Source organism: Sebastes umbrosus, chromosome 18 (genome assembly GCF_015220745.1).
Source record: "Sebastes umbrosus isolate fSebUmb1 chromosome 18, fSebUmb1.pri, whole genome shotgun sequence".
NCBI lineage: Eukaryota > Metazoa > Chordata > Actinopteri > Perciformes > Sebastidae > Sebastes > Sebastes umbrosus.
In genome coordinates this window covers 8,776,129-8,789,463 of record NC_051286.1, presented here as the reverse complement: position 1 = coordinate 8,789,463, position 13,335 = coordinate 8,776,129, and the positions used below count along the sequence as shown (strand labels likewise).

At 40.9% G+C, this 13,335-nt stretch overlaps 2 protein-coding genes across 3 annotated transcripts; one reads left to right on the top strand and one right to left on the bottom strand.

Moving 5' to 3' along the window:
• Positions 1-1,038: 1,038 nt before the first annotated feature.
• Positions 1,039-6,165, bottom strand: LOC119477359 (sprT-like domain-containing protein Spartan). 2 transcript variants are annotated; one of them, XM_037751413.1, is made up of 6 exons: positions 6,043-6,165; positions 5,578-5,870; positions 4,893-4,992; positions 3,847-3,975; positions 3,420-3,717; positions 1,039-3,253 (listed from the first exon to the last, which is right to left on the bottom strand). In XM_037751413.1, exons 1-6 carry the CDS (start codon positions 6,067-6,069, stop codon positions 2,277-2,279), a joined length of 1,824 nt encoding a protein of 607 aa, XP_037607341.1. In that variant the 5' UTR covers positions 6,070-6,165; the 3' UTR covers positions 1,039-2,276. The 2 variants fall into 2 exon arrangements, with proteins under 2 accessions (XP_037607341.1, XP_037607340.1); XM_037751412.1 differs by having other exon boundaries at positions 5,578-6,165.
• A 1,257-nt stretch (positions 6,166-7,422) lies between these two features.
• On the top strand, positions 7,423-11,352 carry exoc8 (exocyst complex component 8). Its single transcript, XM_037750336.1, has 4 exons — positions 7,423-8,707; positions 9,186-9,439; positions 9,641-9,889; positions 10,159-11,352. The coding sequence occupies exons 1-4, from the start codon at positions 7,558-7,560 to the stop codon at positions 10,564-10,566; spliced, it is 2,061 nt and encodes a 686-aa protein (XP_037606264.1). The 5' UTR covers positions 7,423-7,557; the 3' UTR covers positions 10,567-11,352.
• The last annotated feature ends 1,983 nt before the right edge of the window (positions 11,353-13,335 follow it).

Here is a 13,335-nt window from a genome sequence, read left to right as displayed (position 1 = left end):
GTTACCAAAGTTCAAAAATGTAATGCAGATTTGTGCAGCTGAACTTTGCTTTGTTTTTTCTCTTTCCTCTCCCATTCATCACCTCAAGACCCCTCAGATTTATCTTGTGACCCTTTGAATGGGCCTGACCCCTAAGTTGGGAACCATTGAACTAAACTAGATATAGCGTAGTTAACTCTATCTCCACCTTGACTAGCTACAACTGTAAAATGCTACTTACACTCTGGTCCATCAGTATTAATAATCCAATAATGTAACATTTAATAATATGTCAGTCACAAGGGACACTTTTCTACAGAACAAGTACTTTCATGTTTGATACTTTAAATCATTTTTAATGCTAATACTTTTGCACTCAAGGTATGATTTTACTTATAATGGAGTATTTTCATATTGTTGTATTCATACTTAAATTATCTGCAAACTTCTTCCACACCATCAGGTCATATTAACAGGTGTGTAGGACCAAAAACTCTTGACTTAACTTTATCTTATTTGTGTAGAAGTCAGAATTATGACTTGTTGTGCTTTTAAGGACCTTTTCTTCTGCTTCTTTTAAACATTACATTTTGGTACTAGATCTATTCTTCACTTCTAAGTGTGATGCACGTGCAGCCGGATGGTAATCGGAGATTTGTGCATCAGCAGATTGAAATGGGATGGGTGTATGCTGCCCTGCCCCTGGCCTCGCTCCAGGAGGGCGTAGTCCTGATCAGCAGCTGGCCTCCCCGTGTCTGACCTCTGACCTCCCCCTCCTCCACCACCAGCTCTGCTACACCCACTTTCTGTCTGCCTTTCCCTCTCCTCGTCTCCAGCACAACTCCTCTCACTACGATCACCGTGGTCTTGTTGCTGTTTTTTTAATACTCTCTACAAGACTCTACATGATGAGCTTGAGGCAACACTGACACCCTATGTAGATCTGATGATGCACAGATTCATCAAGAGTTGTGGTCATTTATCATTTTAATAGTTTGAGTTTTTATCATTAGACGATTGTTTGATATGATGAATTAAGCTCCATACAAAACACTGAGGTAAATAGAACAATCAAAATGTTTTATTTGGCAATAAAATCTGAACATATTTAACAATTTCCTGAAACAAACACATCATATAATAGTGGAACAAACAGATATAAGATGTAGCAGTAAAAATAGCATTTTGAACTCTAAACATTTCCCTTAAAATACAAAAATGTCAACCATCCTATGATTGATGAAGTCCATCAGTATTACTGAATCAAGGCACAATCAGATACCCGTGCACTGCCTGCAAATGCGAAGACGTGCTGAAATAAATAGCTGGCAAGCTGGAAATCTGATTCCTACAGATCAGCAGAGGTCAGTCATTCAGTGTCTCCTGGTGTCTGAAGGGCAGCAGATGTAAATTTGAGGTGGAGGATGCATCAGGAAGCAGCCAACACATCCGCCCCCAGAGGAGGATAAAAGAATCTTTCTACACACACAAGCAGAAACCAGAAACTGTATCATCAATTGCTTCACTGCAATTCTGCTATTATAGCCTTCACATATAGTCCAGCCCAATGTAAAGGAGACCAGCAGCAGTGATCCCAGACAAGTTGTACGTAGGCCTACAGTGAAACAACGGATCAGTATGATAGAAAGTAATAGAAGAATGTCAACCTTTAAATATTAAAGTTAAAACAAGAATGCTTCAGTTTCTGGTAAAATACACACACTTGTACTCGCCACCAGCCAGAATTCAGTGGATTTTGTTTTGTTTTGCCTGATGGAAAAGGCAAAATGAATTCAAGTAAAAGTCAATTCACTTACATTATCTGTTAAAAACTGCTGTGCCCTCAGTACACTAAGGCACAAACTGTCAGACAGGCACTCGTAAGAGAAGAATTGTCATTATTAGAATAAGGTAACACTGACAACCTCAAAGAAAACAAGCCAGTGTGGTAGTAAAAACTGTCTAACCATTTTTTTCAAATCAAAAGTGAAGCCACTGTCAGTGTTGCCGACTTGGCGACTCTCTCTTTAGATTTAGGGACTTTTGGAGCTAGTGCTGCTAGCTACTTTCATTGGAAAAGGGCTGGGTTTTTCAGTTGGATAATATTTAAAATCTAGCATACTCTTGCTAGTTTCTCAACATTATTGACTCTAGCTTTAAGTTGAGAAACTCAAAAGGAGATTTGGTCCAGACGAAATCAATAAAACTAAACACAGAAAACTCCCTGAACCTTCTCTAGACATTTTTTAAAAGTTGGTTTTATTGCAACGTCCCTCTCACTGTCTCAATCTGCTCATTCAGGAGAGGCACGAATCAAGATGCTCGTTGATCTTTGACTGCTGCACCTTTGCTTGGCACACAGGACAGCTGACCGTCAGTGCAGAGGAGGAAGACGCAGAAGAAGAGGAGGGGGTAGAGCTGGGCAGCCCTGCGGAGGAGGAATGGAGGGAGGAAGTAGAGGAGGATGAAGAGGAGGCAGTGGCGGTTGCAGTTCTTTGCTGCATTGCAGGTGATTTTGTCTTTCCCGACTCCCTCGACGCTGCTGAATCGCTGCCTAAAGTCTTCTGGAAGAAGTCAGAGATGGAGGATGAGCCACTACGGTCGTCCCACGGCCTCTTCCTCGATGCCTGACCGGCACCAGCAGCTCCTGATGTACTGTCACTTGTAGAATGACTGAAATACTTTGAGTGTGTTGGTTTAGCAGGACTGCCTTTGGTTCCTGTTGAAACTACAGAATGGCTGGATTTACTCGGACTAGATGTTCCGGGAGAGGAAGCTGAATGCTGTTTAGGAAAGATGGAGGAAGATGAAGCCCTTGTACAGTTTGGTGAATCTCTTTTAGTTTCAGTGTCTGAGGTGGAGGATTGACTCCCTGACATCCTGAGGCTCGCGCTGTTGAAGAGATCTTCAATGGATCTCTGTTTCATTTGATCTGTTTCTTGGCTACGGCCGCTGCTGCTGTGGGGTTTGGGGATCCTCACTGGCGAGCCGTTGATGTTGACAAAAGCTCTTGTGTTACCGACAGACCTCTTTACGGGTGGTTTCCGCCCCATGGAAGGAGCTGGTCTAGAGATTCCTTTGTTATCCAGGCCGGGGCGAACGGGAGAATTGAGACTTTTAGCTGAAGATGGAGGGGTGAAGAGTTTCTTTGGTGAGGAAGGCACCACTGGTGTGTGAGGTGGGGAGGAAGACGTGGAGGACTGAGACATCCCTCCGAGTAGGAAGCCTTTGCCACTAAATGGGATCATGTTCCTTATGTCCTGTAGTTGAGAACCTGAGAGGGAGAAAGGCAACAAACTTTCTTTGAGACGTCTGAGCAAATACATTCTTACACTACGCTTTGAAAGGACTCTCTAAATGTAGTTGTGGTGACATTTACTCAGCTTAAAGGATTCATAGCTATTACAGCTGGACATACAACAGAGGAACACGCTCATCACCTGTAGTTGTACTTGAAGGCTTTTCATTTCCTGAGGCCTTCTTCTCTGAGGTCTTCTTCTCGGAGGTCTTCCCATCCTTCTTGCCTTTTTTGCCATATCCTTCAGGCTCCTTGACCTTGATGTAGGTCCCTCCGCACATCCTCATGTGGTCCCCCCACCAGGGATCCTGAGCAGATGGAGCCCGGTTCATGGCCCTCTTCACGAAGCCAAAATAGGGCTTGCGGTTTTGACAGGGCCCGTTGCATTTCCACCAGTGCTGCCGGTACACATCAACCTCATCGTTGAAACTGTGGTAGACCTGAAGAAGACAGAGGGAAGAGACACATTTAAGAAGGTTATGTTATTATTGAAATCTCTGTAAAAGGCTGTGATAAGACAAGACAATATCAGCTAAATGTGTAAAATGTGAAATAGAAGATAAACCTACAGAAATTTTTGTCCCACTGGCATCGTTGATCCGGTTCATGTGTTTGCAGAACTCGGGGCCATGACCGTCTCGGTCTCTGTTGTTCTGGGTCACAAACAGCAGCGCGTGAATCATTTCATGAAGGAGAGTCTGTGGAAACAAAAACATAATAATGATTAATCTAGGAAAATCTGTCTAAGGAAGGACACGTGTTCTTTTTCTTTGCATTTCCAACTCCATCTCATTATACACTGACACACATCCACAGCTGGGACTTGGGAGCTGAAATTAAGAGGAAGGGTTGCTGTTTCGTATAAGAGGAATTTAGAGTTTATTTTACAAGATCTAACCTGATATTTTTCTTTATCTTCTGAATGTTTTTTAACCTGTAATATTACTATTATTATACTGGTTGTAAACATTTCAAGCTTTATAATAAGCTGTTTTAACAGTGAAAAGAAAACATAAATGATTAAGTTGTTCCGATACCGATACCAGTATCGGAAATGCGTCCGATACTGCCCAAAACTTGGGATCGGGTATCGGCGAGTATGCCGAACTATGGACAGATCCGATAACATAATTTATTAACCAGAAAAAAAATCAACTTGTTTAACCGGAAATCAATTATTCTTTGCCGCTCTCAAGCAGTAGCCCTGGATGTATTATGGCTGCCACTGGCAACTACTGTTTTAGAGCAGCGAAGAAGAAGTGATTGCAGGTAGTCTGTCACAGCTGTTAAATAATAATAATAATATTTTTTTTATCACGCTGGTATCGGATCGGTACTTGGTATTGGCCAATACCGCAAGTTCAGGTATCGAAATCAGTATCAGAAAGGAAAAAATGATAAAGGAACATCCATAATAAACGATATATTCAGTTGAGTGGTCTATTTTCAGTGTTATTCTAACCTTTTTTTTCTTTGACAGAAGATTGCTGCTTTGACAAACACAGGTGATTCTTTATACTAACAATTGAAGTATTTTAAATATTTTAAATAACAGTTGTAGAGAGGAATTTGATAATAACTCAAATCCCTTCTGAAAAAGCAAGATCCACCTCACCTCCACCAGGTCTTTTCTTGGTCTAAGCTTCAGCAGAGGCTCACTGAGCCTGATTGAACACAGACCACCTCGGCCCTCATAAGAGCACACACCAGCACACCTACAAAAGCACAGAAATAACATGAGCCATTAGAGACAAACAGTACTTTCATAAACCATACAAAAAAGATCATTTACACACAGCAGCACTGGTTTACTGGGTAGTTTAAACCATGACACAGCCCCTTCTCTGCAGGACAGATAATAATGCAGGACAGATAATAAAGCACACAGTGCACTTTCATAGACTAAGCTACTGGAGTTACCCTGCATTATACTTATTTTTAACAGTCTCCTCTGCACTATATTCACTTTTAACAGTTTTCTTCATCTCCATGTATTTTTATATCTGGTATATTTTTTTGTACTTTGCACTAATAACTTTTTTACTGTCTTTTTACTAACATGTTTTGCACTATGGAACTGTGATGCTGGAAACTTGAATTTCCCTCAGGATCAATAAAGTTATTATCTATCTATCTATCTATCTATCTATCTATCTATTCATCCATCCATCCATTTTCTCTTCTATGGTTACACCAAACCCCATACAAAAATATGATATGATTTATTTTTAGTGAGGGCATTACTGTGGTTTTAGTCTTTGACAACAACAACAACACAATCAATCATTACACAGACTTACAGTGTCATCCTCGGGCTCCACTTCACCTCAACCCCGCAGAGTTTCCCCCAGAAGAAGATGTCATTGAACTCCAGGAACATGGCTCTGACATCTGGACTGGGGTCCAGAGTCTCCCAGGATGAGTCCACGATGGACAGAGGCCTCTCAGGCTGGACAGTCGGCTTCCAGTAGGGAACAACATCACTGCTGCTGCCTCCTCCTCCAGAAACCTCCACTCTCCGTTTCTTACTGCTCTGTCCGAAGCTGTTAACCTCTGAATATGATGAGGTCTCGTATTCATTGTCAAACTGCTCCTGGAGCCGAATGGCGAGCAGAAAATCCTCATCCATTATAAAGAGAAACTAAAAACACTGATGTAAACAAAGACTAGCCACGTAGCTGTGGTTAGCTTGCTGAAGCTAACTATCTAACAGGAGGCTCTCACACAACACGTGGAGCCAGAATAGAGTCTAAAAGATATACTACCTGTACAAATGCTCCAATTTGTGTCATGATTTCATTAAAAAACACTCATATCTTCATGTTGGATGAAGGTTTTACTGCTGACTAACTGTCAGTAGTCCAAAGCTAGCTAGCAGCCAACGGTTCTGTCAAATCGCTCACGATGCAACTACAGGATATCCGTTTTGGATTTCAAAATAAAACTTCTCTAAAAAAAATATAAGCCATATATTTTTTAGAGAAGTGTAGGTTTAGTACAGCTATTTTTCGTTTTCTAAATGTTTATAATTAAAATTAAAAATGCAATTATTTGTTGTTCTGAAAGCAAATACGAATGTTTTTTAAATCGTTGTAATATGTTGCTCTTGTTATAGAATAGAATAGAAAGCTTTATTGTCATTGTATTAAATACAACGAGATTCACAGTTGACACTTCTGGTCAGTGCTTTAAAAGAAATACTTGACAAGACTAAACGATGCAGATAAAACATATAACAGGTAAAAACACACACACAGTTATAAAGCAAATAAAACTGGTAAAGTAGATGTAATAAATAAATAAATATAAACAGAAGTGTTACACTAGAAGTATAAAATATAAAAATTAGATGTAATGTAAACAGAGGTAATTACACTTGTAAAATAGGTAGGGTAGATGTAATAAATAAAATGTAAACAGAAGTGTTACACTAGAAGTATAAAATATAAAAATAGATTTAATGTAAACAGAGGTAACTGCACTTGTAAAATAGATAGGGTAGATGTAATAAATAAAATGTAAACAAAGGTAGTTGCACTTGAGGTGTATATTTCATCAAGGATATAATGCACAAACAAATGTATTCACATTCAGTGTATTAATATATATTAATACACTGAATGTGAATACATTTGGCACAATAAATCTGTGCAATATTGCACAGATTTATTGTTTGTTCAGTGTCTGTATGGCCTAGGGAAAGAAACTGACATTTATTTCCACACAATACACCAATTTAGAATAATAGATATGTTGTGGTTAAAAACAAATCTTTTTTTAACAAGGACTGGATGGAGAAAGGAATTTGGTCGGTGAAAAAAAAAAATGACACTAGATTTGAGTTAATTCTCTCAAACTTGACAAAACCTTTTGCTTGTTTCAAATCAGAGCAATGCATTCTGGGAATTGTTGTCTTCTTTATTTAAAGTAGTTGGCCAACCTAAACCGCACTCGGGGTTTTTCTATTGTCCTTTACTGACTAAACCAGTGGTAATTAGCAACATGTCAAGTCTTATATATAGTTTATATTTAAAAAATGTTAATTAAAGAACGATATTGACTACTGTAAAAGATTAAATTTAATGTAAAACATATTTGTTTTGATGCGATTTGTTGGCCGTTTAATTTTCTGAATCTCGTGACGTTCCAGGGTGTCAACCGGTTACTACTTCCTGTTTGGGTTGCAATCGGAAGTGAACAGATGAGCTCTTCCTCTGTCTACATTTATCACTAATTTGTGAGCATTTTGAGTGAATAAAGACACACACACGCGATATAAGATGTCGGAGACGGGGAACCGGCTACGGAAGCTGCTTGAATCGCCTAATTTCGACCCTCAGAACTACGTGAAGCAGCTGTCACAGCAGAGTGATGGAGACAGAGATCTGCAGGAGCATCGTCAGAAGATCCAAAACCTGGCCGACGAGACGGCTCAAAACCTGAAGAAAAACGTCTACAAGAACTACAGACAGTTCATAGAGACGGCCAAAGAGATCTCGTACCTGGAGAGCGAGATGTACCAGCTGAGCCACATCCTCACTGAGCAGAAGAGCATCATGGAGAGCATCACTCAGGCCTTGTTGTCCACAGACAAGGATGAGACCTCCAAAGAGATGCAGGCTGCTTTCCCCAAGGAGACAGAGGAGCTGAAGCAGAGGACGCTCACCTCACTGCTGGAGAAAGTGGAGGGGGGTAAGAACATCATGGACACCCCAGGGAGACATCTGGTCTACAATGGTGACCTTGTGGAGTTTGATGTTGACAACATGTCCCCAATCCAGAAGGTGCACGCTTTCCTCATGAACGACTGTCTGCTTATCGCCACCTGGTTGCCAAACCGCAGAGGAACCGTGAAGTACAAGTACAACGCCCTGTACGACCTGGAGAGCTTCGCCGTGGTCAACGTGAAGGACAACCCTCCCATGAAGGACATGTTCAAGATCCTCATGTTCCCGGACAGTCGCATCTTCAAGGCAGAGAACAGCAAGATCAAGAAGGAGTGGCTGGAGATCCTGGACGAAACCAAGAAGAACAAGGTCACCAAGGACAGGCATAAGAAAGAGGAGGAGGTCCCCACGTCTCCTGTGAGGGCTGAGGTGTCCACCAATCCTTTCGACCAGGAAGATGACGATCCAGCAGACGCTGAAGAAAGCGTGGACCTCCACCTCGAGTGGATCCAGGAGCTGCCGGAGGATCTGGACGTGTGCATCGCCCAGAGAGACTTCGAGGGCGCCGTGGACCTGCTGGACAAACTCAACGAGTACCTCAAAGACCAGCCGGTCACCCAGAGGGTCAAAGAGCTGAGGCTGAAGGTGGAAGAGCGGGTTCGGCAGCTGACGGAGGTTCTGGTGTTCGAGTTGTCTCCAGATCGGTCACTTCGTGGTGGACCGAAAGCCACCCGGCGGGCCGTGTCCCAGCTGATCAGACTAGGTCCTACATTGTTTGTTTGTTTTTCCATCAATAGCACCTCACACATCATATACAACATATTTAGTTTACTATGGCATAAGACAAAATGTTATATTGGTTAGAATAGTTTCTTTATCTTGAAACTAATCACCCCTTAGGTTTAGGTTCTGATATTATGGTTTGGTGCAGGCAGTACAGCTTAGAGGAGAGACACTTTTTATGATCCCTGTGCAGAAAGTGTAGGTTGTAAATTAAATGGTTTGGACCAGGTTTATTAAATTCAAAACATACTAGTAAAGTAAAGTAAATTACAGCTTGGGAACATTCTGACAGAGTGCTACAGTTAAATTTCAAGAAATTTAGTAAAACATGTCTTCAAATTAGCCATAAACCCCATGTATATAGTATGTGAAAATCCATGCTGTGAGAAAATGCCCTGTCTCTCAACATTAGATCAAACATTTGCATTGCATTTGAATAGTTTCTGACTGTGTTGCAGGCCAGTCCACCAAGGCCTGCGAGTTGTTCCTGAAGAACCGCGCCGCTGCGGTCCAGACGGCCATACGGCAGCTTCGCATCGAAGGAGCTACGCTGCTCTACATCCACAAACTCTGCAACATCTTCTTCACCAGCTTGCTGGAGACGGCCAAGGAGTTTGAGATGGACTTTGCGGGGAACACGGGCTGCTACTCGGCCTTCGTGGTCTGGTCCAAATCAGCCATGAGGATGTTTGTGGACGCCTTTAGCAAGCAGGTAGTTATAGGATCAGACAGACAATAACAGCCTGTTGAATAAGGGATTTTTGAAGGTCAGGAAAGATGATTTAGTACTGATACCTCTGATAGAAAAAGAAAAATCTAAAAAATATTATGACACAAATGTTCAATCTGGAGCCATTCTTGTGAAAATGCAAAAGAATATCCTAATAAAGTGATTTATTTTTGTCTCCATCAGGTGTTTGACAGTAAGGAGAGCCTGTCGACAGCAGCAGATTGCGTTAAAGTGGCGAAGGAGCATTGTCAGCAGCTGACGGAGATCGGCCTGGATCTGACCTTCACCCTGCAGTCGCTGCTGGTCAAAGACATCAAGGCGGCCCTGCAGAGCTACAATGACATCATCATCGAAGCCACCAAGCACCGAAACTCTGAGGAGATGTGGAGGAAGATGAACCTCATGACCCCCGAGGCTCTGACTAAACTCAAGGTGGATTTTATTCTCTTCATGTTTTGTCTTATTTTGTCTGATGGTTCTCAGTGATGATTGACTGTTAGTCAACAGAAGATTTTCAGCTTCTCCAGTTTGAAGATTTGCTGCCTTTTCATATGACTGTAAACCAAATATCTTTGGGTTTTTGACTGTTGGTCAGAAAAAAACACAACATTCGAAGTTGTAATTTTGCACTTTTGGAAATTGTGATGGCATTTTTCACTATTATCTCTCATTTTATTAACTAAAAACTGATTGATGTGCAGGATGAGATGTGCAGCTGTGGCATTGGCAGCTTCGAGCAGTACACCGGCGACGACTGCTGGGTGAACCTGAGCTACACCATCGTGGCCTTCACGAAGCAGATGATGAGCTTCTTGGAGGAAGGCCTGAAGCTCTACTTCCCCGAGCTGCACATGGTGCTGCTGGAGAGCCTGAGGGAGATCATCCTGGTGGCCGTGCAGCACGTGGACTACAGCCTGCGCTGCGAGCAGGACCCCGACAAGAAGGCCTTCATCATGCTGAACGCCGCCTTCCTCCACGACACCGTGCTGCCGGTGGTGGAGCGCAGGTTCGAGGAGGGCGTTGGCAAGCCGGCCAAACAGCTGCAGGACCTTAGGAAGAGCACAAGGCCGGTTCGGATCAATCCAGAGAGCACCACGTCAATGGTCTGAGACTGCAATAAAGAGCACATAAATGCTCTTTCACTGACTGTTATGGCAATTTCAATTCCCATTTTAGAAATAACAGCGTTGTTTTGAGATTGCGGGACACGAAATGACCAGATGCATCATAGAGAACAGCAGATACCTCAAGATAGGTATGTCTAAAAAGCTACTTGCACCTGACTTTGTACCGACTCTCACAAAAATGCCTATTGATGTTTGCTAATATTGATGAAAAATGATCTGATATTAGCATTGCTTTCAAAAATCCCTATTTGCTGCATCCTGTATTTGTTTTTGAGCAGTGACCCATTTGAAATGTTCCATTTTTCAGTGGAAAATGCCTCAACAGTTGAGTTAAACACACAATTTGGCACATTGAACAAACTGCTGATAAATATATGTTAAGTTTCTGATCAGACTGGTTATGCGCAGTTTTGTGCACGTTACCCTATTTTCTCTGAAATTTCATTACACAATTTATGACAGATATTGGCACAAATCTGATCTTAATGGAGTGTGTGTGTACTCACCATAAAATGTATGCTAAAGTAACATAATCTGATGTTTGATTCAAACTCACCCATCTTTGATTTTGACACTACTGGACCGTTATTAGACACTAAATACTATTCTAACATAGTAAGACTGATAAAAAAGGGATGACTGAAAATTAAATGCACTGGTAAATGTTCACTGTTATAATCATCAAAGTGTGTTTAACAAAAACACATGAAATGAAATTCAATAAAGATCTACATGCACAATCTATGTTTTTATGTATTTCCAGAAAGATATGAGTTAAAGGAGGAGTTAAGGAGTTTTGTGCCTGTGTTCCTGCTATAAAGAATGCGTTTAAAGTGAATTTCTGTAGTTCCCAAACCTTTTCTGTCAAGCCATACTCCTCTTTAATGCATAAATGCTTGTAACAATATTAGGTGGACTACTAGTAACTAGAGGAGCCAAGTAATGTGGTTTTTAAATATCATCATTTACATGAACTGCGTGTTTCTTTTCCCACATTTCTCATTGTTTCTAGGGGTGTAAATCACAAGTTTCATTATGATACGATATTGTATGGATTCTTTGGACAGGATACAATATTTGCTGATATCACAAACTCTCAGCAAATCTCAGTCTCCCCTGCTGTATCGACAGGGAACTTGAGAGCAAGATATGAATCTGACTGATGTGTTTGCTTGAAAAGGATCCCCAGTTTTTTTTTTTATTCTTTGACAAAAGTCTTATGTTGTGTATGAATCAGATTCATAGACCTTTTTACAGCAGTCATTTTGACTTGTCATATCAGGGAGGTGGAACTAATAACATTAATGATGATGATACAGTAATAGCTGGAAGGGATTCCAGCAGTTCATGTTATTAGTTCCACCTGTGCTTTCCCTGTTATGACGAGTCAAAATGTCTGTGAAAATGCTTCAAAATACTTTATTATTGTACCTATAATGGCTCTGCACCCTCACAGAGGGTCCTACAATTTGGATACTGATTGGATTTGATGAATCTAATCCTCAGATTAATATTTGGCAGACCAATAATCCTAGTTGTGTTCATTTGACTGGATACCAAACCCTGCCTATTTTTTTTTTTTTACACTAGTGGAAGACAGCAAATCTTTAATGGATACAGAGAGAGACTGAAGCATCTGCAGTACCTGCACAACAATACAATTCATTTCTTGATCCTTGTTTCAGGGCTACATTGCCCTCTTGTGGCAGCTCAGAATCAGGACATTTTTTAATATGAAGGTTGATTTAAAGATGTTCAGGAAACCTTTTGTGATCTTTTTAATGAAAATTAAAAATAGTAGTATTAGTAATTAGAAAATTAAAAATAGTAGTATTAGTTATTTCCAATACAATAGTTTTATTAGTTATTTTCATGTTTTTCAATAATGTTTTATTAATACTGTTTATGGTTTTAGTGTACGTCCTGGGAACATCCTAAAATATTTTTGGTAATTTCCCCCCAAAAATCTGTGCATTCAACATCCTGTTTTGCAAGAAAATTCTAAATTCATCATCTGCCATGTCTGCCTTGCAGTTGTTCCTGCAGTTAAACCCAGTTAAACCAATTTGACGTGTGTTGTTACAACATAAAAACAATTGCTCTTCTCTCTCTGTGTGTAAATCATTTCCCAGCAGCGACAGGCCGGCGTGCCACGATGGCAGACGCAGATATTTTTAGACCCCGTTCATGATTCAACACATGATTGTTCTCTCTGCTGCACAGCTCATCTCATTATAATCACTGATGTGATCTGGGGCTCGAGGAAAGCCTTGGGTGAAGTTATCAGCTTATCCTCAGAGAAGAAGAAGAAGCGTCAAGCTGGTGGGATTATTCCAGAGGAATTCATTCAGTCAACACTCTCAAGTCTGGTTATAGTAATTCTAATCCTCCTGAAGGGACAGAAAGAACAGTTTGTTCATACCAACACTTGACCCTAAAGTTACTTCAGTGGTAAGATCTGCCTGACTACTAGGCTACCTTAAGAAATAATAATCGTAACATATTCATTATTTGCAGCATTTGAAACAAGCTGTCAGGATTTCTGCCCATTTGTGATGTCACGAATATACAATATTTAGACCCTTGACACAATTTTTAACGCAAACATTCTAAATGAGTCACAGTTTATTTCCTGTTGCAGTGTATGTGAATGTCATCAGCTGACAGGAAGTACACATGGACCCAAACTGTTGCCTTACAACGCAATTCCGTTGCAATTCCATTGAAATGTACTAAAACGGAGCGTTTCAG